At 39.3% G+C, this 20,915-nt stretch overlaps 1 protein-coding gene across 1 annotated transcript in view; it reads right to left on the minus strand.

Moving 5' to 3' along the window:
* LIN28B (lin-28 homolog B) overlaps positions 1–13,079 on the minus strand; it is an 87,270-nt gene extending 74,191 nt beyond the window's left edge. Inside the window, exons 1-2 of the mRNA XM_007523929.2 lie at positions 12,950–13,079; positions 11,922–12,106 (exon numbers count right to left, since the gene is read on the minus strand). Of these exons, the coding sequence (XP_007523991.1) occupies positions 11,922–12,106; positions 12,950–12,959 (195 nt within the window). The 5' untranslated portion in view covers positions 12,960–13,079. The remainder of the gene's footprint in view (positions 1–11,921; positions 12,107–12,949) is intronic.
* Positions 13,080–20,915: the final 7,836 nt, after the last annotated feature.

Below are 20,915 nucleotides of genomic sequence, written 5' to 3' on the forward strand. Positions count from 1 at the left end.
GGTGCGCTAGCACCTGGACCCCAGAAGCACAACTCTCAAATCTAACATCTAAGCATGTTTGATACTTAGTATGTGATTGTTTAAAACGAAAGCTGAGTTTAATTCATGACTTAAACACACACATTACAGTGCACAAGGACCCAAGTTCAAGCCCCTTGTCCCAGCTGTAGGGAGAAAGCTTCATGAGTAAAGAAGAGCAGTGCTGCAAGGAGTTCTTCTCTCTATCTACCCCTTCCCTCTCAATTCTTCTGTCTCTATCCAAAATAAATAAATATTAGAAAAATAAATAAAACTGACTAGCTAAATAATTGAACCAGATATTTTTAATAACTATTATCTTAAAGATAATACTTTTTAAAAAATGAGTAATATAATCCTAGTTATGGCCTTTGGGTTAAATTATGAGTTTATATTATATGAAAAAGTACCATAAGGTTAAATGAAATCAAGATTGAAGATCAGACCCAAGGAAATAGCTCAGCCTGTTAGAGCGCCGACTTGCATTCCTGGTCAGTGCTGGTTCTACCTCTTCTTGAATAATAAATAAATAAGATTAGTTAAATGTATACGAATTAATCTCAGCTTCATGGCATTGAAATTTCTGCTATATAAAGGTTTCCAAGCAGCCATAACAAAAGAGAAGCAAATAACCTGATAATATGTGGCTGTATAGTGGGCTGTGCTTATGTCTACAGACACAAAGCTGAAAGGAACCAGAACCAGACCAATTAACATAACATATCAACAATAATACGGGACAAGTGCACAATTTTTTAAAAATTTTGTTTATTTATTTTTTGGTCTCCAGGGTTATTGCTGGAGCTAGGGTCGGCACAGGAATCCTGTGGCCATTTTTTTCTTTCGATTTTTTAGATAGGGCAGAGAAATTGAGAGGGGAGGGAAATACAGAGAGGGAGAGGGAAAGACAGACAGCTGCAGACCTTCTTCATGGCTTGTAAAGCTTCCCCCGCTGCAGGTGGGGAGGCAGGGGCTGGAACCTGGATCCTTGCGCTAGTTAGCTTGTGCTTCGTGCCATGAGCACTTATCCCAAAGCTCCAGCGCCCGGCACCCCCCTCATTCTTTTCTTTTAGGCTGGTGGAACAATCCATATCCTCTACTGTCAAATATTCTACTGACAATAACACTGAGGAGCTACTGTCTCCCTTGCTTGACATGTATGAGAGCATTTAATTCCCGTAACATATGTGATGGATTTTTTTTTTTTTGGGAATGCCAAAGTATTGAGAGGATTTATAGGATACTGACAACTTAATTCTCCTACAGGTAAATAGTAAAATGGGGTTTCAATATTGACTGATAGTATCTGACCAGATTGTAGATCATTCTACTACTAAAGTGGGAGACACATCATTGAAAACAAGCATTTCCCATTGTTACCATGCACAGAATCTGGGCTCAAGCCTCAGACCCTGCCTATAGGGGATGTTCAATGAGCAGTGAAGCAGGGCTGCAGGTGGCTCTCACTCTCACTCCGTCTTCTCCTGCCCCCTTGATTTCTCTATGTCCTGTTAGATAAAAGAAAGGGAAAGAAAAGAAAAAAAAAATGCCACTGGGAGTGGGAGTATGTTGTATAGGCACCTAGCCCTAGAGATAAGCCTAGTGGCAATTAAAAAAACAACTGTGTGTGCCTGCATCTGCACAACAGAAAGTCAATAGAAGTTGACTACATAAATGAATGATCTATAGAAGAAAATAAAAAACACCATTTTCCACTGGGATTACACTGAATAATACACAAAGTATTATTATACAAAGTAGATATTTACACCTAGATCCAGTAGAATTTCATGCAGCAATGAACACAAATACGTGCAGAACAAAATTATTTCCAAAAATACCCTGATATATGAACAGTAAGGAAAAATATTCTATTCCACAAAATTATAGTTTACAACAATGGAAGTTACTAGTATATGACACATTTTCTAGAAGTACATAAGACACCAACATACTTTCCCATAATGAATAGATACCCCTGACTATAACTGATTTTATTGTGGGAAAAGACAAGCTTATATTGGGCTGATAGAAAAATCATTAAGTATTTTTTGTTTTGCTATGTAAAAATCACCATGACTGTACTGACAACACAATATTTGGCTTATTTATTCAAGACATATTTGCCAAGCAATTTATGTATCAGTATCTCTACTTGTCACACTTGAAAGTTAGGTAGTATTACTCCAATTTGCAACTGGTTATAAAAAGAAAAATGAGCTAAGCTATCAAATGTTCAGATATTGGAGGGCAGGAGCAATCATCAAATTATCTTCAAACAGATTATCAGAAATAAGATATGATTGATCCAACTCTGTCTAGATACAAGGTAACATCTGTTATTGCATTGGCAAAAACACTAAAGGATCATTTCTGAATATATACCACTTATCTGCAATATGCTTTTCTTTTTTTTATATTTATTTTATTTATTTATTCCCTTTTGTTGCCCTTATTGTTTTATTGTTGTAGTTATTATTGTTGTTGTCATTGTTGTTGGATAGGACAGAGAGAAATGGAGAGAGGAGGGGAGGACAGAGAGGAGGAGAGAAAGCTAGACACCTGCAGACCTGCTTCACCGCCTGTGAAGCGACTCCCCTGCAGGTGGGGAGCCGGGGTTCGAACCGGGATCCTTAAGCCGGTCCTTGTGCTTTGCGCCACCTGCGCTTAACCGGCTGTGCTACAGCCCGACTCCCTGCAATATACTTTTCTTGAACATTATTAGCCTCAATTTTTCTGATATAAGCAGATGCTATAAGCAAATTATTTTGGAACTGGTATGGCTATAAATTAGTTTTAGGTTTCTACCAACTATGCACAATGTGTCTACAATGTGTAGTGACTATACATAGTTAGGGAGCAGAATTTCCTGCTACTTAAAATTCAGAGAAATTCTCAATGTGTGAAGAATTGACAAGGTATTTATTTATACCATATTTAATTCCCAAACAAGCATACAGATGATCACATTTTAAATAATAAATTTCAGGTCAGAAAGATAGCTCAGCCTCTTAAGAAGACAGAACTTGTATGCCTGAGGCACCAGAGGTCATAGGTTCAATCCCCAGCACCAGCCTATGTCATAGGGAAGACTCTGGTCTCTTTAGTATAAATAATCCTTTGAAACTAAATAAAAGTTATTAATTTCCAGTTTCGTTAATAATATATAACCTCACCTTATTTACTTATGTTATATAATCCGATCAGAAATAAAACCGGTGTATCTTTAACTAGTAAATTATTTTTGACTTCTAGATTAGTCTCATCAACAAGTGATATATACAAACTAAGCCTGAAGACCATACAGCAGTAATGCTAGAATTTCATTTCTGAGGCTCCGGAGATTACAGGTCCAACCACATGGCCCAGCTAAGCAGTACTCTCACACTTGGCTTTTTCTCTCTCACTTTCTCGTGAAAATACATAAGTAAGGTATTTTACAGGGTTTTTTTTTTTTTTAGAAAAATATACAAAATATCTCTAACACCTATGTTCAGAACAGGCAGAATTCAAATTTAAATAATAAAGGTCCAAAGGCCAGCAAGATAGCTCCCGTTACAATGCGCAAGGACCCGGGTTCAAACCCCCGCCCCCACCTGCAAGGGAAAAGCTTTGCAAGTGGTGAAGCAGTGCTGTAGGTGTCTCTCTGTCTCTCTCCCTCTCTATCACCCACTTCCCTCTCGATTTCTGGCTGTCTCTATCCAGTAAACAAATAAAGATAATTTTTAAAAATTAAATGCATTTTAAAAAAAGAAAGGGAGAGAAGGACAGATGTCTGCAGACCTGCTTTCGCCACTTGTGAAGCGACCCCCCTGGGGTAGGGGGTAGGGGGAAGCTTGAACCCAGATCCTTGTGCGGGTCCTTGCGCTTAGTACTATGTGCCCTGAACCTGGTGCGCCACCGCCCCAACCCCCTTTCCTCTCTCCGTCTGCTCCTTATCTCTGTTTTTCTCCATCAGGAAAAAAAAAAAAGTTGGCTCAAAGCTGCGAAGTGCCAATAATGATACAAGAAAAGCGCATTTCAAATAGTACGGGCTCGCTGCTACCATAAGCGGTCAGGCCCACGGGAAGGAGTCACTTCCTAATGTGCCAGACTGGGTGCAGGTAACAAATGCTCACTCAGATTCTCAGGACACTCCAGAAATCAGATGGGTGAGAGAGAAGCTGAAAGTGGCCAGGTGACTCAGCCAATAGATGGCACATACTACGATGCACAAGGACCAGGGTTCAAATCTCTGGACCCCACACAGGAATGCCTACAAGGTTTCACTAGCGGTGGAGTAGTGCTACAGTGCCTCTCCTCTCTCCACCCCTCTCTACCTCTGTCTTCCTGTCTTTCACTTGCTATCTAAAAAAGAAAGAAAAAATAATTTAAAAGCCCACCAGGAGCAGAGAAGTGTGGTGGCAAAAAGACAGATAGGCTTATGATGTTCTTCTTTGTAAGTACTTTTTATCATTTACGTATTTCTTCTTGCCAATTTAATGTATTGTCTTAATTTGTTGCAAATCATCTTTAAAAAGATGTGAGGAACCCAGGTTCCAGGCTGGCCCCAAATACACCGAAGGAAATTTCCATGCAGTGGTCTCTTTCTCTTTCACTCCATCTCCCTACCTCTCTGCCACTGTCAAAACACAAGCAAAAACAAATGAAATGAAAGAAGATGTATCTATGAGTTGCATCATTTTTTGTTTGCTTGCTTTTAACCAGAACCCTACTCAGATCTGACCATAGCAGGTACCAGGAATTGGCAGGCAAGTCTTCTGAATGACTACTGTGTTCTTATATGCTTGCTGACACCAATAACATTAGAACAAAGAAGACCGGCTTTGTTTGTTTTTCTGACAGGACTTGGATGGGACTTCATGCCAGCCTCATTCCACCGGGGGAGGTCGCACAACATGTTCTTTCCTTTTTCCAGATGTAGGGAAGACAGAGAAGCATAGAGCCAGTGAAAAAGGAGGAAACCGCAGCACTACTCCGCCACTAGAAGGTTCCCCTTTATGCCGGCTTCCCCTTTCTGTGCCATGTGGTGGCTAGCGGGCCTGAACAGAGGCCCTCACACATGATAAAGTGCACACTCAAGTGGATAAGCTATTTCCTTTTGCCTGGAAAACTATATCCTAAGTAAGTACATGATCAATATTTCATGTACAAATTGAAGAAGAATGAAATTTATTCTCTTTTTTTATGATTTTTTATGGATTTAATAATGATCAACAAGACTGTGGGATACGAGAGGTACAATTCCCACCACCAGAGTTCCACAGCCCATCCCGAGGTTTATTTGTTTTCAGGAGAGAGACAGAGACACTCCTCAGTTCTGCATGTGAAGAGCCTGCCAGCTCTCTTCCTCCCTCAGGCCGCATGCAGATAATCTCCTGCTGAATGGCTGCACTATCTCTGGTCCTTAGTGAGAAGGAGAAACCCTGTTAGCAGTCTGGGAAGTGACACAGGAGACCAAGCTTTAGACTCACAAGCAAGAATTCCTGTGTTTGCTCCCCCAGCACCATAAATGCTTACTGATAGTCACATTAGTAAATACATCTCTTAAACAGAAACTGTTAGAAGTATAAAAACACCAGTTCGAGCCCCCGGCTCCCCACCTGCAGGGGAGCCCCTTCAGGTGGTGAAGCTGGTCTGCAGGTGTCTGTCTTTCTCTCCCCCTCTCTGTCTTCCCCTCCTCCCGATTTCTCTCTGTCCTATCCAACAACATCAATAATAACTACAACAATAAAACAGCAAGGGCAACAAAAGGGAATAAATAAATAATTAAAAAATATATATATAAATAAATTTAAAAAAAAAGAAGTATAAAAACACAAGAGGCCAGTATCTGAATATCAGAAGGAAAGTATCTAGGATAGTGTATTTTACAAGGTAACTGCATTTTAAAATGTTTATTTAAATGCCTAAGCATGTGAGCTTGTCATTAAAATGTTTTAAAGCATTACATTTAGAAAACTATCAAATTAATCAACTGGGTAACTTATCTTGAAAATTTGGCAGACATAGGAAGGAACCACTCTCAAAATACAGAAAAGCATCACACATTAGCAAGTGAGTTACGACTGTTGTGCAAAGACATCATTAAACTTCCACTTCATCTAAATAGTTGTTTTGATTCACATTTTCAACAAACTTTAGAATAATAATTACACCTATTCTTTCTTAAAAAACATTTTCAGGGGAGTCGGGTAGTAGCGCAGCGGGTTAAGCGCACATGGAGTGAAGCGCAAGGAACAGCGTAAGGATCCCGGTTCGAACCCCGGCTCCCCACCTGCAGGGGAGTCGCTTCACAGCCGGTGAAGCGGGTCTGCAGGTGTCTCTTTCTCTCCCCCTCCTCTCTCCATTTCTCTCTGTCCTATCCAAAAATGACGACATCACTAATAACAACAATAGTAACTACAACAATAAAAACAAGAACAACAAAAGGGAATAAATAAATGTTTTAAATTTTTTTCAGGGGAGGTGGGTGGTGGTGAACCCGGTTGAGCACACGTTACTAAGCTCAAGGACCGGTTCCCACCTGCAGGGGGGAGGTCCACAAGCAGGAAAGCAGAGCTGCAGCTGTAGTGATGACTGAGATGTCCTTCTGGTAAAAAAAAAAAAAACTTAAATAAAATGATGAAGTATGTGGAATACATATATGTTTAAAACTCTTTGTATCATATTTGATGGCAAATAATTCTAAACATAAGTTCCCAAGAGAAAGAAAATATTCTGAGGAACTGAGCAGAATGTAATAAGGAAAACAAATCCTCCCCAAACAAAACAGTTTTTTAAATATTTTATTTATTTATTATTGGATCTAGACTGAGGGGAATTGAGAGCTAACCAGAGAGAGACAGACAGACAGACATGTGCAGCACTGCTTTAGCACTCGTGAAGCTTTCCCCCTGCAGATGGGGACCAGGGGCTTGAACCTTGGGTCCTCGTGCACTGTGATGTGTGTGCTTAACCAGGTGTGCCACTGCTTGGCCCCAAAATAAAATTTAAAATGATTATCTTGTTAGGAAGGTAATAATATTGGAAATCAAAATCTTTGTAAAACACTTAAATGATAGTATATGTCAGCAGGTAATATTAATATTTAATTATTCAAAAGCTTAAAATTCAGGCCAGAGATAACGTAATAGATAAGCAAAAAATTTTCATGAGCTCCCAGGTTCAGTCCCCAGCACAACCTTACGCCAGAGCTGAGCAAGAGTGTTGTTAAAAAGAAAAAAAGAAAAAAAAAGATAAATAAAGCTTAAATTTCAAAAAGTGAAGCTTTGCAAAATAATTTCAACGTATCATTTTAGTTTCTGTTTGTCTTATTTGTTTTTGTTTTAACTAGAGAACTACTTAGCTCTGGCTTATGGTGGTGTAGGGGATTGAACCTGGAACTTTGGAGCCTCAGGCAGGAGAGTCTCTTTCATAACCATATGCTATCTACTCCTTTCCTCAACATACCATCTTACAGTCTAACTATGGATACAATTTTTAACACATTAATAAGAATAAACTGAGAAGAGTATTAACTGTATTCTAATTGATAAAATTCCACTTAGTAGCTTGCAAAAATTACATTCTGATATGTGGAACTTAAGAAACAAGAAAAAGAGAGGAAACCCTTCCATAAACTCTGCAGTGAAGTCAAGGACTGGCAGGGAGGAGGGCAGGTGATAAGAGGCAACTGAACGTATTTTGAGAGCCCAGTGCAAGATGGTCAAGGATGACTTACGTTGGTGGTCAGAGTGTTCTACTGGCATTTATCATTGGGAAATAAGAAACTGTATTCCTGTGACAACTCTCTTGTATATTATTTCCTCAATAAAACTTTTTTAAAAAAAATCCATATTAGCTATGTAAACTTTTATTTCAACTAAGACATGTCTGGTTTTTTTTTTTTTTAGTTTTCTTTTTTTTAATTATTATTTATTTATTCTTTTTGTTGCCCTTGTTGCTTTATTGTTGTAATTATTAATTGTTGTCTGTCTTCGTTGTTGGATAGGACAGAGAGAAATGTAGAGAGGAGGGGAAGACAGAGAAGAGGCGAGAAAGATAGACACCTGCAGGCCTACTTCAGGGTTTGTGAAGCAACTCCCCTGCAGGTGGGGAACCAACCGGGGTCTCAAACCGGGATCCTTACAGGGGTCCTTGCGCTTTGCGCAACGTGCGCTTAAGCCGCTGCATTACCGCCCAACTCTGACATGTCTGTTTTTTATAGAATTTTTTTTTTTAGAATTCTTGAGAAATCCCTATCAAGTTATCCTACTGACAAAAGTCTATTGTCAAACTTCTCAAATATTTTAAACACTGCACATTTTAGCTAATACCTCAGAAACAACAATGAGTGATAAATTCATTAGTTTATACGTACATAATTTACATGTTAATAAATACATAACATCTAACACATACACACTAGAAAATAAAATATTCACACTAAACAATATCACTTTCAGTTTTAGTGTGTCAGAAAAACATATACCCATTACCATCCATAAAAAAGATCACTTAGATTACAAGCTAACAAGAGGATGTCAAATAAAGGCTGTCTAGCTCCCCAGTGGTCACACACCATTCTCAAGCAACAGACAGCACCTAAGTCATGTGTTTCTTCTGAGGAGTGACATTACAGAAATTAAAAGAATGTTTCAATTATTGTAAAGAGCATTAAATAGGATCATGTATGTATGAAACTACAGCTCTGTTTTAAATACATATATGTTCTGTTCATGTTACAGCGAGCAAATTACTCTTGATGTTCAGTTCCTTGCAGTCAATATTTGTAAAAGAGAATCTGGTTGCCTTGACATAAATTATTATTATTATTTTATGAGACAGAGATAAGAGAGAAACTGAAAGGGAAGGAAGAGATAAGAGAAGGAGAGGGAGGGGGAATAGAGGGGGAGGGAAGGACAGAACTGCCTGCAGGACAGCCTCACCATTCCCAGAACTTTCCCCCTGCAGGTAAGTGCTGGTGGCTTGAACCAGGGTCCCTGTGGTAGAGTGTGTGCTCAACTGAGTATGCTACTACACAACCCCAGCATTATTATTATTATTATTATTATATTTTAACTAGAGAACTGCCCAGCTCTGGCATATGGTGGTACAGGGGACTGAACCTGGGACTTTGGAGCCTCAGGCATGAGAGTCTCTTTGCATAACCATTATGCTATTAACTACAAAATAATATATTATTGAGTATTATTTTGAAGAAACTGAAATCACTTTTATAGCACCAAATGTGTACTATGAAAGTTTTAGAATACTTTTTTTTAGGTTCTAATAATAAAAATATATGCAATTCATCAGTAAGGACATTTAAAAGTCAAATGACAGGTGTATTTCTGAACACTCAAAACAAACTTACATATTTTAAATGATGACTAAATGATGCCCAGTTAGACATTTAAAATTTCTAATTTTGGTACCTATTCTTTTATAACATGGTAGCATATAGAGATAATGAGAAATAAATCAAATTTTCATAAAACCTGTAGGCCTTCTAAATATCCTCATATAGTAAAAATTGGCAGCTAAAATAATAAAAATATTTTTAGCAATTTTTCTAAAAATTGTTCTGAACCATAATCTGATTACATACAGGCAAACATCATTTATGACTATCTAATTATTACTTACAGTTGCCTGCCTAAAGTTAGTACAATTCCTGCTTTCTTCTAAATACTTTATTCACATGATTTATGTACAATCTACTACGTAAGTCTCAATATAAGCTTGAATTTCTTTGCATAGGAACCAAGGCAAAAAAGACCAAATAATGTCTATGTGATTTTTTCTGAAAATAAACTGAGCAATATTTCAAAAAATAAATACTATACCATTCCCAAATTCCCTAAAATGTTACCTTCTAATTTTAAAATTAAAGATTATCAGGTCTCTGGCTTTTCACATCAGAAAATGTAAGATTTACTGACTTTTTACATACTTCTTCCAAAGATGTGTGTTTATATTCTTCTGAGATTATAAATTTGCATATTTCAAGATAAATTTTATCATAAGCATCATTTTAACACTGTTTTCACATATATGTAACAGAGCATTAAAGCAAGTACAACATTAATAATCAGTGTTTTGTATCTGATAAGCTACTTGCTATCTACAAATAAACATTTACAGTGGTATAGTATTTAATTCAGTGTATATTAAATGTTTGTCAACATATAACCACTAACTAGTTTTGAGGTGTTTTATGTTTCTATGTACTAACAATGATTAAAAGAATTATCTTAATATCTGAATGTATTAAAAGGCAAAGAATATCAAATTTAGCAAGGTATAATCAGACAAAGAAGAAAAAGGTTATTTTTTTCATTTTCATCTATAAAACAAATTTATGAGGCTGTAAAGAACAACATAATAACTAGAAAGGCTTAAAGTGGGGAAATCCAGATACTGAGAGAAAATGGATTAGTCAGTGTTTTCAGTCATTCAGTCTAGGGAGGAAAAAGTATATATATAAAACATGACTTCTTTCTGCAGTATCATACAGAAGGCATAAAACCAGTAGCCTGCCTGTGGTGCTCTACTCATACATTTAAGCCCAGTTTCAAGTCACAGATGATGATGCTGTTCCTTCCACATGTAAACATCCAGTAATGGTGGCTAGGTCTTTAGGAAAGGAGAGCACACCATCCAGCGAGGTCAGGGCTACCAAGCACCACAGAACAAACCAAAACCGGTTTCATATGTTTACACTGTTTATATACTTGATTTGAGGATGATATTACTTGGGCAGCAGGGGGAGGTTGTAAATATTATCCAGAGCACGCAATCGAATATCAAATAAAACATGCAGGTTCCATGTGCACACACGCTAAGCATTCCTTGTGCTTACCTGTCAGGCAACTTGTAGCACTGATCGCCACTCTCATTTTTTTCAACTTAGACCCTAAGCCAAAATAAAGCTCTAGTTTTAAATCCCTCTCCTTCTATGAATTCCCCACAGTGAATTTATATTTCTTTAACTTTTCAATGAAACAGTCAGACGTGCAAACCACAAACACGTTTTGCTGGTTGAAAGATCAAGCAACAGGCTGGGTAAATGAAAGGGAGCATGGCATAGTATATACTGTTTCTTGGTGAATTTCTCCAAGTGAGAAGAAATGGCATTCTATTTAGCAGCTTAGCATTTTAAAAAAAATTACAACGCAATATAAACAATGCTGAAAATATATCCCAAGTAGCAGACTAGCACATTTAAAATACATCAACTACAGCTGTTTGGGCCACGTTTTTTTTTTTTTTTTTTGAAAACCAGTCTCTTAAAGAGACAGTAACCTTGGACCTGTTCGCTACATGAAGCACATTTCTCCTTTAAAATATTTTATTAGCATGCATTCCTTCTTAGATTCTTTCAAATCCATATTAGGTGAAAGATAACCTATCTAATTTTACCATGAAATTTAAATAAACATATTTGAATCTACAAATGACCACCGCAGGCAGAGATAAGCCAAGACTAGAGCTGTCTAAAGTAAGAAGACCAGTCTATCTTTAAAAAAGCAATTTTTTAAACTCAAAACATCTCTGTTCAGTCATTTTTTTGTACTCCTGCACTAGATATAGGCAACATGATACACTGTAACCGACAGCACCGGAAGCTACAACTACCGCAATTTCACTGTCCAATGAAGACAGAAACTCTCAAATCCGCTCAAACAACACCCAAAGCAGTGAAATTTCGAATTTTTCATTTCTGTTTCAGTAAACAAACCCAGGAAGAAACCCATGAGGGGAAGGGAGTTTTTTTGTTTGTTGTTGTTGTTGTTTTGGTCTTCCAGTATACCTAAGTATACCACATTAAGTCCACTGACATAACTACTCACCGAGTTTTACCCCACGTGGAAAAGGTGAAGGGCGGGGTGGGGAGGAAGGGGCAGAGTTTGGCTTACTTGGTGCACAAACACATCGACTGGCAGGTCCAAGGGGTTTCCCTCTCGGCTGGTCATGGAGATGAATCCAAATCCCATGCGCACATTGAACCACTTACAGTGGCCAGTCCCGTGCAGAACCCGGGAGTCCTCCTCGGCCAGCTCAGGCAGCTTCCCTGGCTCGTCACCACCTTTGCTTGCCCCGCCTGGCATAGAACAGGGGGAAAAAAACAGTTAGTTTGTATTCCAAAACTATTCATCTAAACTGAAAACCAGTGCGAGCTTGGGGCAAGGGGGGGAGACGGGAGGAAAGAATAAAGAAACCAAACGCCAGTTATGTCCGATCCCTTTACAGAAAGAAGAGGAAGGGCTGAGAAAAGGGGGGGGGGGGGACACATACTTTGGTGGATCCTCTCAACTCCCACATTTCGGTAAGGACGTGTGCTCAACCGGCAAATGCTGCTTTTCAGCCATCTATTCGAGTGCAGCCTGAATTGCTTTACTTGCACATTTCTGCCTGAACACTGCTCCCATTTACAAAGAGAAGTGTCCGGGAACCGTCTCTCTGGCAGGCATGAGGAGAACAGAGAACTCCGGGACACGGTTACAACTCGGGAGAGTTAAAGCCATGCGGCAGCAGACTGCGTTATTTGCGATCTGCATTCCCCTCCCCCCACCACCCATAACTTTCAATTAAAGTTGGGGTTGGAGTGGGGGAGGGGGCAGGTGTATAAAAGTTTTGGGGGCTCACCAACTGAAACTGCGCTTCACCACACTCTTAACAATTCGAACAATAGCTCCCTGAAACCTTTTCAAGTTGTGAATCGGTGTGGGCGGTACAAGACAATTTTGGAGAGCTGTAACAATAGGTTGCAGGGAGCCCCATTGCGTGATGGGGACGAGGGTGATGCCCAGTATTGCGGGGAAAAGATCATGGGGTGGGGGGTATGGGGGTAGGCAAAGGAGGGTGGGAGAGAAGACTGGGGGGGGGATGGGGAGAAGAAAGATGAGAGAAAAATCAAAGTAAAACAATAGAAAAGAAAATTAACCTTCGGCCATGTTGCCCCACCGGGCCTCTGCTCCAAACTCGTGAGATGAAAACTTTCCCTTTGGAACGAAGTGATCTTCTGCATCAATCTAACATCTTGATTTTGTGCGATCACAAATTTAGCTCGCATGGTCTAATGTGCTTTCCCTCTTTTGATTTTTTTTTTCCGTCTTCCTCCTCCTCCTCCCTCCTCTCTCTCCAGTTTCTGGCCCCCTGAGCACACGTGACTTTGTCAATTACATGCTTTCTTGCTACTAATTTCACTTCGGATCCTTAAGGGGCTGGCAAGAGGAATAGATAACCAATCGCCATTTCATTTATGCTGACATCAAAATAATTTATGAATGAACACGGAAAAACGCAAGCATGGTATCTCAAAGACAATTTGGGACGCTTCTTTACTACAAACCAGAATGCTGATTTCGTGCTTCGCTTTAAAACACAATGGAGGGTCCTTGTGAGTCATCGATTTAGAAAGAAACCGGCAGTCATTCATACCCGTGCACACGCGTGCCTTACTCACAAGCCTGTCTAAATAATCTCGTTTAGGGTTTTCCTATTTAAGTAGCTTTTGCTACTTAAATAAAGCAACCAACATTATGCTTTTTTTTTTTTTCCTTTTCACCTTATGAATTCAGATGCTAGATCGCAGCAAACCTGCTTAGGAATCCCAATTTTAGACTTAATTCAATTCTTACAGGAAAATATTTAATTTGCAAAAGACAGGCTTAAACCGAATCACCATCCCATGAAACTTTGGATAATGGTAACGTACACCTAGAATAAGACAAAAGCGCACCACTGTCTTGACTGGTGTCCTGGAAAAAAAATTTTTTTTTCAAACTTTAAAATAAAATCCTACAAGGGAAAAAAAAAAAAACACGTTATCACCTGCAAGCAGTCAAACTGTGCTTAGGTTTTGTCATTTCAGAAGGCTTCGGAGATGGAAAGGAATTGTACTTCACAGGTTTCCCTGCCTTCTCTTTTCCGGGGGAGGAGATGTGATTAATGACTTCCTAAATAACAGCCCAGTTTTCCAGCCTCACATAGAGCGAACCTCAATCAGTGGCGATTGTTCCCCAAGAGCAAAAGACGGCGGAGCGGGCAGGGGAGAGGGGGAGGGCAGGGGAGAGGGGGAGGGGAGGGGAGGGGAGGGGGGAGGGCAGGGGAGAGGGGGAGGGGAGGGGAGGGGAGGGGGGAGGGCAGGGGAGAGGGGGAGGGGAGGGGAGGGGGCCTCCGGCAGAGCCAGAGGAAGCGGTGGGGAGAAGAGCTGCGGGGAGAGGGGCGGGCAGAGGTCAGATTCCTCCTCGCGTGGAGTGGGCGCTACCATTTTACAAGTCCGCTGCTGGTGGACAGAAGAGCCAAGTGAGCGAGACATTTCATAACGGATTAGGTTCCTATCAGCCCTGCCTCGGTCCGCCCCCGGTCTCTAAAATACGTATCCTTGACCTTTCAAATTGCTTCAAAGGATTAATGCTGACACCGATCATGCCGTCCTCCTGGGCGACGACGATAAATACTACAAATCAGCTAGAAATGCTTCATTTCCCCACCAATGTAAAAATCTCTCGGACTTCCGAAACAACTGCAACAGACAACCACGTCCTGCCCACCCCACCCCCATTTTCTTAGCGAGCAGCTTAGGGACAAAGTGCGCAGACACCCAGCACTTCCCTTCCGCGGCGCCCCGCGGGCCCCCAGCAAGCCCCCTCCCCGCCGCGACCAGCAAGTCCGAACGAACGCCTGCCCACCTCGACCAGGGCGACACAAATGAAAATGGAGGGGTTCTAACTCTAAAGCTAGTGAAACACCCGCAGACTGCAGTTGTTACGTGTCCTCCTCATATTAGATTAAATATGAGTCTATACCGCTGGAGGCTAATATACCCCGTTCTGAAATAACTGCATGCACACAGATGCTTCTTGTGACCCATTATTTGGGTAAAAGGGATTAACCAAGACTGATGAACGTGGAACTTTTTGCTTCCTTCTTTGTTGTTTTTCAGGAATGAGGGCAAAGCTTTCCTCACTATTACAGGCAATGTTTGCATTTTACAAATTTCTATAAATGCAAATATTCAAGTGATTTTGTAAGAGAATGCCTCAAAGCTCTCAAAAAATCACTAAGAAAACGGTTAACAGACATTATTTGAGCAGTATAACTCAATTGATTTCACTAGCATATAATAAAATAATTTAATAACTAAGGCAGAACAGGCTAAATATGTAACATAATATGAAATGAAAAACTAAAGTCAGTGTTGGTTAAAATTTAAATAAAAGATTTTTAAATCAACATTAGATACGAAAATTCATCTGAAAAAAGTAATGTAAGTTAAAGGGAAGTGCTACTATTTGTGTAAAGGTGCTGACCATAAAATTCACAAGCCCTACAGCTTGGTTTTGTTAGTGACACTCATTTACGGTAAGCAGTGCTTTATCTAGGATTGTTTCTAATCAGTGAGTAAACAGCAGAAACAATATGATGGAGTCTGAATCCTTTTTTATTATTATTGTTAAAGTTGACGAAATTCAAACCCATTAAGACATAGGGGCAAAAAGTGAAAAAGCGTAACTGAACCACATTGGCTGGGACGGTTATGAGATTCATAGTTCTGCATGGCTGGGAGCCTCCAGTATTAGTGGAATTAAGGTAGGGTTCACCGGACTGGTCACCAGTGTCAGAGGTTATCGACTCATTCATTTCCTGAGAGGGACATCAGCCTTTCAAGTTGTTTAGAAGGCTTTTTCCAACTGGGAACTCTGAGAAGCTCAAAAAAATCATTCCCAAAGAATTGAAGGCAAAGACATTTAAATACCTGGAGGTGGAGGAGGACAAGGGAAAGGGAAGAGGTTAGAAGAGGAAAGATAAAAGGATAGAGGAAGGAGAAAGGAGAACAGTGAAGAAAGACAGATACCAAATAAAATTCACTAATTCAAGGTGTGATTTTGAATTTTCTGCCTCCAATCTTTTGAACCGAAGAGCTTTCTTTTTTTTGTTACTAAAATGAACATGATTTTTTAAAGATCATGAAGTGTTTCTTTCACATCAAAGTCCTGTGTGCCTTGTAGAATACTTTCCAATTTGTCACCTCCCTGAAGTCTTCTGGCTTTAATCTTTTTCTCATTTCCTACTTGTTCTTAGTGCCAGAAAGACCAGTACTTGAGTCAAAACGCATGCTTTATACTTGTGAAAGCCAAATGTTTTAGTAGCTTGATTTATCATAGTTCTTTCAAAGTTTCCTTTAAATGAGTTTAAGTAGCTACTAAATTGTCAAAGCACTTGGGTGAGGGGGTTTTAAGGAGATAATTTACATGCAAGTTGGTTATGACAATCTAAGGTTTCTCCATTAAAAAAAAAAAACAACGAAATACCCATTTTCCCGGGCATTTTGGGGTTTCTTTTATTTCAACACTCCACCCCGCAAGGACTAGAAAAAGGTACCAGAGCCCACCCGCCGTTGTTTTCAACTCCAAGCAAAGAGTGACTTTTATTAAATCGCAAACAATGCTCCGGTTCATCTTAAAATCAGGAGGAGGGGCTGCGACACCCAGGGAGACCCCACCCGCGCTCTCCCGCAAGCAAAGCTCGGGGCGCCCTGCCTTGCAAGCCCCTCATTTCTAGAGACTTGTGCCTCAGAGAAGCGACAAGAAAGAAAGAACGAAAACAAACAAACAAACAAACAAAAAAAAAAACACAAACTGGCCAGTATATCTTCCTCTTCTCCTCTGGACCCTGCAACTTGGCCCCTCTCCCCACTAACCTCTCCTTTAGCCCACGGTTCCTTTAGCTGAGCGGTTCTCAAGAAGGCTGAGCTTTCTCACTAATTGAGGACTTGGTATATTTGTCGTTGCGTCCCCAAGAAAACCAAACAAAAGACACCATTGCTTCCATCACTATGGAAGAGAAACACTTAGCATAAGCTGCTGTTACTCCATTTCTGGACATGTATCATTTATTATTTGATTTTTATCTGTGAAATGGCAGTCTCTGAAACCTAAGAGAAGCCGGTGGGGAGGGGGAAATAGGCAAAGCCTCCAGGATTAAAACACACCACACACACACACACACCACACACACACCCCTCCACCAGCCTATGCCTAAAATGGAGCAGACCCCTGGCGCCATCCTTTTGGGAAGCCAGGGAAAGCCTTCATTCCGTGCTTCTTTAGAGGATCAGAAAAAGCCTTTGAGTAGAAAAGGGGTGTCAGGGAAGCAGCAGCGGTTTTCGGGAGCCGGCTTATTTGCCTAGGGGTGAAGTTTCCCGCCTAAAAGCTGCCAGACCTGCATGCCAGAAAACTGTCTTGATCCTTCCCACTGTCTTTCAGTAAACTGCTTGGCAAATAACAATCTTGAAATTTTCACACTGTGAGTCAAATGAAAGAAGTACTGCCTATGTTGGTTTTATGGTAGAGGGACTTCAAAATATGAGACTTTTTTTTCCTTTTAAAAAAATCCATTATCAATTTACTTCTATAGAATCAAACTGCAATTTACTTCTATAGAATTAAACTGCCCTGGTTTAACAGAACTCTTTCAATTTGGAAATTTTTACAGGGTACAGCAAGATACATACAAGAAAGGATACATGCAAAATAACTCTTAAAATATGACTCATGATCTCAACATATTTGCCCAGACATAACTAAATAAAATCTTGGAAATATAGAAATCAACTAGCATAAATTTTATGCTTAACATATTGTTTCATATAAAAATTGCACATGTTTCCTTCTTTTTGGCTTTCATTAAAGTGTTTAGAGCAACAAAATTAAGAGGAGCATTATTCTGTAGATAGTTTCTTTAGAAAATACCTAGGATAACAAGAAATCTTATTCTAATAACATACTTTTCTCCCAATGAAGAGGAAAACTAAGGACTATACTATTACTCCCTCCCAAATACTTTCCTGTGCTAGACAAATATTTTCAATGAATACGATAGAAAACAATAATGGGGGAAAACATCATTACTTTGCACAGAATAGCACAAAAGGTTGCTTCACATTTTATTTGGAAGTAAAATCAGAACTTTAGGTAAAGCAGTATTTTCACCTGTACAATCTAAATATGTATGCTTCATCATTTAAAAATCTTTTTGCAGGAAATATTTTGACCCTGCAGACATTGCATTAAGTAACATAAAAACCATTATTTGCTTCTCCCTCAAAAGAAACAGATCAAACTTGATTCTTCAAAATGTAAATCTTCCCCCAAATAAATAATCAATTGAAATAAGTGTTTGGACTATCCCCCTGGCTTTTCGAATATTTTCATTTCAGGTCTAGTTGATAGCCTACTATAGACAGACAGAAAACAGGAAGGAATAGAACAGTGTGAGCGATGAGACACGAGAAAATAAAGATGCTTGGCTCAAACAAGTCTGTGAGAGAAAAGGTACCCAAGTAACTGACACTGGGGACTGAGAGTTCTGGTTCAATTTATTAACCTTGTCCTAATCATTAAGGTTTTCTGAGGTCTCAGTTTCAATATGTGCAAAAGGAGGAAACTGGATATACCGAGTCTTTCAGCTTATGTGTAGTCTCTGGAAATAACCTTTTATTTATGAAAAGGTGAAAGTGGGACCCCTTCTTAATCACAAGGAAACACAGGCACGAAACTTTATTGCAGTCACTTAACACACTGGTGTTAACATAATTTCCAAAAGAAAAGGAAGAGCTCTCTAGAGTGCCTCCAACTTGCCCCCAGAGAAAAAACACCATCAAAGTGAAGGGAATATTACTTGGTATTAAAATATTGTAACAACTTTTCAGAATCTTCTTTTTCTAGCCTTTCATAAGAGCATCTCTATGTCAAAGAATCCACTCTAGAAAAAAAAGTCTTTGTGAAACAGCAATACCTATCATCAGTTTTCTTGTTAAACCTTTCGGTGCCTACTACTTTTATCTTGCTGCCTATAATTACATACCTGATGAGTCTGACAGTAGTCTTTTTATTTGAACTTGTTAATGCCCATAACATTTTGTTATACTCCACAGCTATCATGTACATTTTCAAAGTATTAACAGTATTAATGAAGAATAGAGCCAAGACATTAAACTCATGAGAGCAGGAGTCAGGGTACCAAGTCACTACCAAAGCAAATAGTTACCAAAATAATAATGTTATAACTTACTAAATTCATTTCTGTAATATAAGAAACATTTCCGTAACATGTCTATATTTAATTTTGGTTTAGACCTAAGTAAATGAAAGCATGTGTATGTAAGTCCAAGTTTAAGGTGTTGAAATTTTTAAGTGAGTCATTTTTATAGTACAGTTAAGAACAAAGTCAACACATGTTTATGAAAAGCACAGTAACTGAAGCTTTGCTAGATTAGGAAAATTCCTGAATTCTCTGAAAAATGTCTAACATAATGTGCTGCTTTTGTGATAGCAAAATATTTGAAAACAGCAACAAGTCTCTGTCTTTACATTAATTCAACAGGTGAGTGCCTACTTTGCTCTGGGAGTTATCAAAATTAAGAAATCACGAACACCTTTCATTCAATTCAGTAAGCATTTAAATAAACTTATTTTGCCTGAGTTATAGAAAATGGAATCACAAAATCCAATATGACTAAAATCAGAGGAGGAAGGGAGTTAATTGAAAGATTTCATTTAGGCAATTCTGATAGAAATATCAGTTTATTACAAAAATGTTCTGGAGAAGAGCAAATTATGTTATCTACCTTGCCAAAGTCTTCATGTGTGTTCTCAAAATTCCTCATAGACCTCCAGTGATGTTTTTAAACGCAAACTAAAATGTTTAATTTAAAAAAAAAAAGAAAGACTAACCTGGAGCTGATGGGACCTGGTTGAATGACCTCATCCTCTTCTGAAGAACCTAAAATCAGAGAGGTCAAGTCAGTACTACGTTCATTGCCTATTAAATTGCCTCTTTTTCAACATAATGGCTCAACAGAAAGCAATAAAATGCTTCGGTTTTTAACTCTGTGAAATGACCTATAAACCTTTTTTTCCCCTCAATTTAAGACTCACCTGCCAAAATTAGGTAACCGAGTGGCATAAACTTGTCCTTTATTCCTATTAATGGTCAGTGTGTGTTGTGTTTTCAGCTGCAGTATCTTATTAAGGAATGTTGATTTACAGGATTATTGTTGTTACAATGGTTCATGTTCCCAAGATAGGTGTGAGAACATTTCATTCTCAACCAAACCACCCACCACAGGGACGAAGGTCCCCCTACCTCCGCGTAACTGCTCTGCCTTCCCCCCAAATCTGCTACAGCAGACTATAGTCTATTGAGGATTCAACCTGTATTGTCCTTTGCTTAGTTTGTACAGCCCACCTGTGAGTTAGATTCAGACAGTGGTTTTATAAACATTTTAAGTAAGACCATAAAGATGCAGTCAAACATACTGATCTTATCAATTAATGTACGCTATAATTTAAAAGTTCTATTTTTATTTTTATTTATTTTCCCTTTTGTTGCCCTTGGTTTTTTTATTGTTATAGTTATTATTGTTGTTGTTATTGATGTCTGTCGTCATTGTTAGACAGGACAGAGGGGAATGGAGAGAGGAGGGGAAGACAGAGAGGAGGAGAGAAAGGCAGACTCCTGCAGACCTGCTTCACCGCCTGTGGAGCTACTCCCCTGCAGATGGGGAGCCCGGGGCTTGAACAAAGTTCTTTTTTTTTTTTTATTTATTCCTTTTTGTTGCCCTTGTTGTTTTTATTGTTGTAGTTATTATTGATGTCGTTGTTGTGGGATAGGACAGAGAGAAATGGAGAGAGGAGGGGAAGACAGAGAGGGGGAGAGAAAGACAGACACCTGCAGACCTGCTTCACCGCCTGTGAAGGGACCTGCCTGCAGGTGGGGAGCCGGGGGCTCGAACTGGGATCCTGACGCCAGTCCTTGAGCTTAGCGCCACCTGCGCTTAACCTGCTGCGCTACAGCCCGACTCCCCAAAGTTCTATTTTTTAAAACGGCAGTTGAAAACCAAG

Source organism: Erinaceus europaeus, chromosome 4, assembly GCF_950295315.1.
Source record: "Erinaceus europaeus chromosome 4, mEriEur2.1, whole genome shotgun sequence".
In the NCBI taxonomy this organism is placed as follows: domain Eukaryota; kingdom Metazoa; phylum Chordata; class Mammalia; order Eulipotyphla; family Erinaceidae; genus Erinaceus; species Erinaceus europaeus.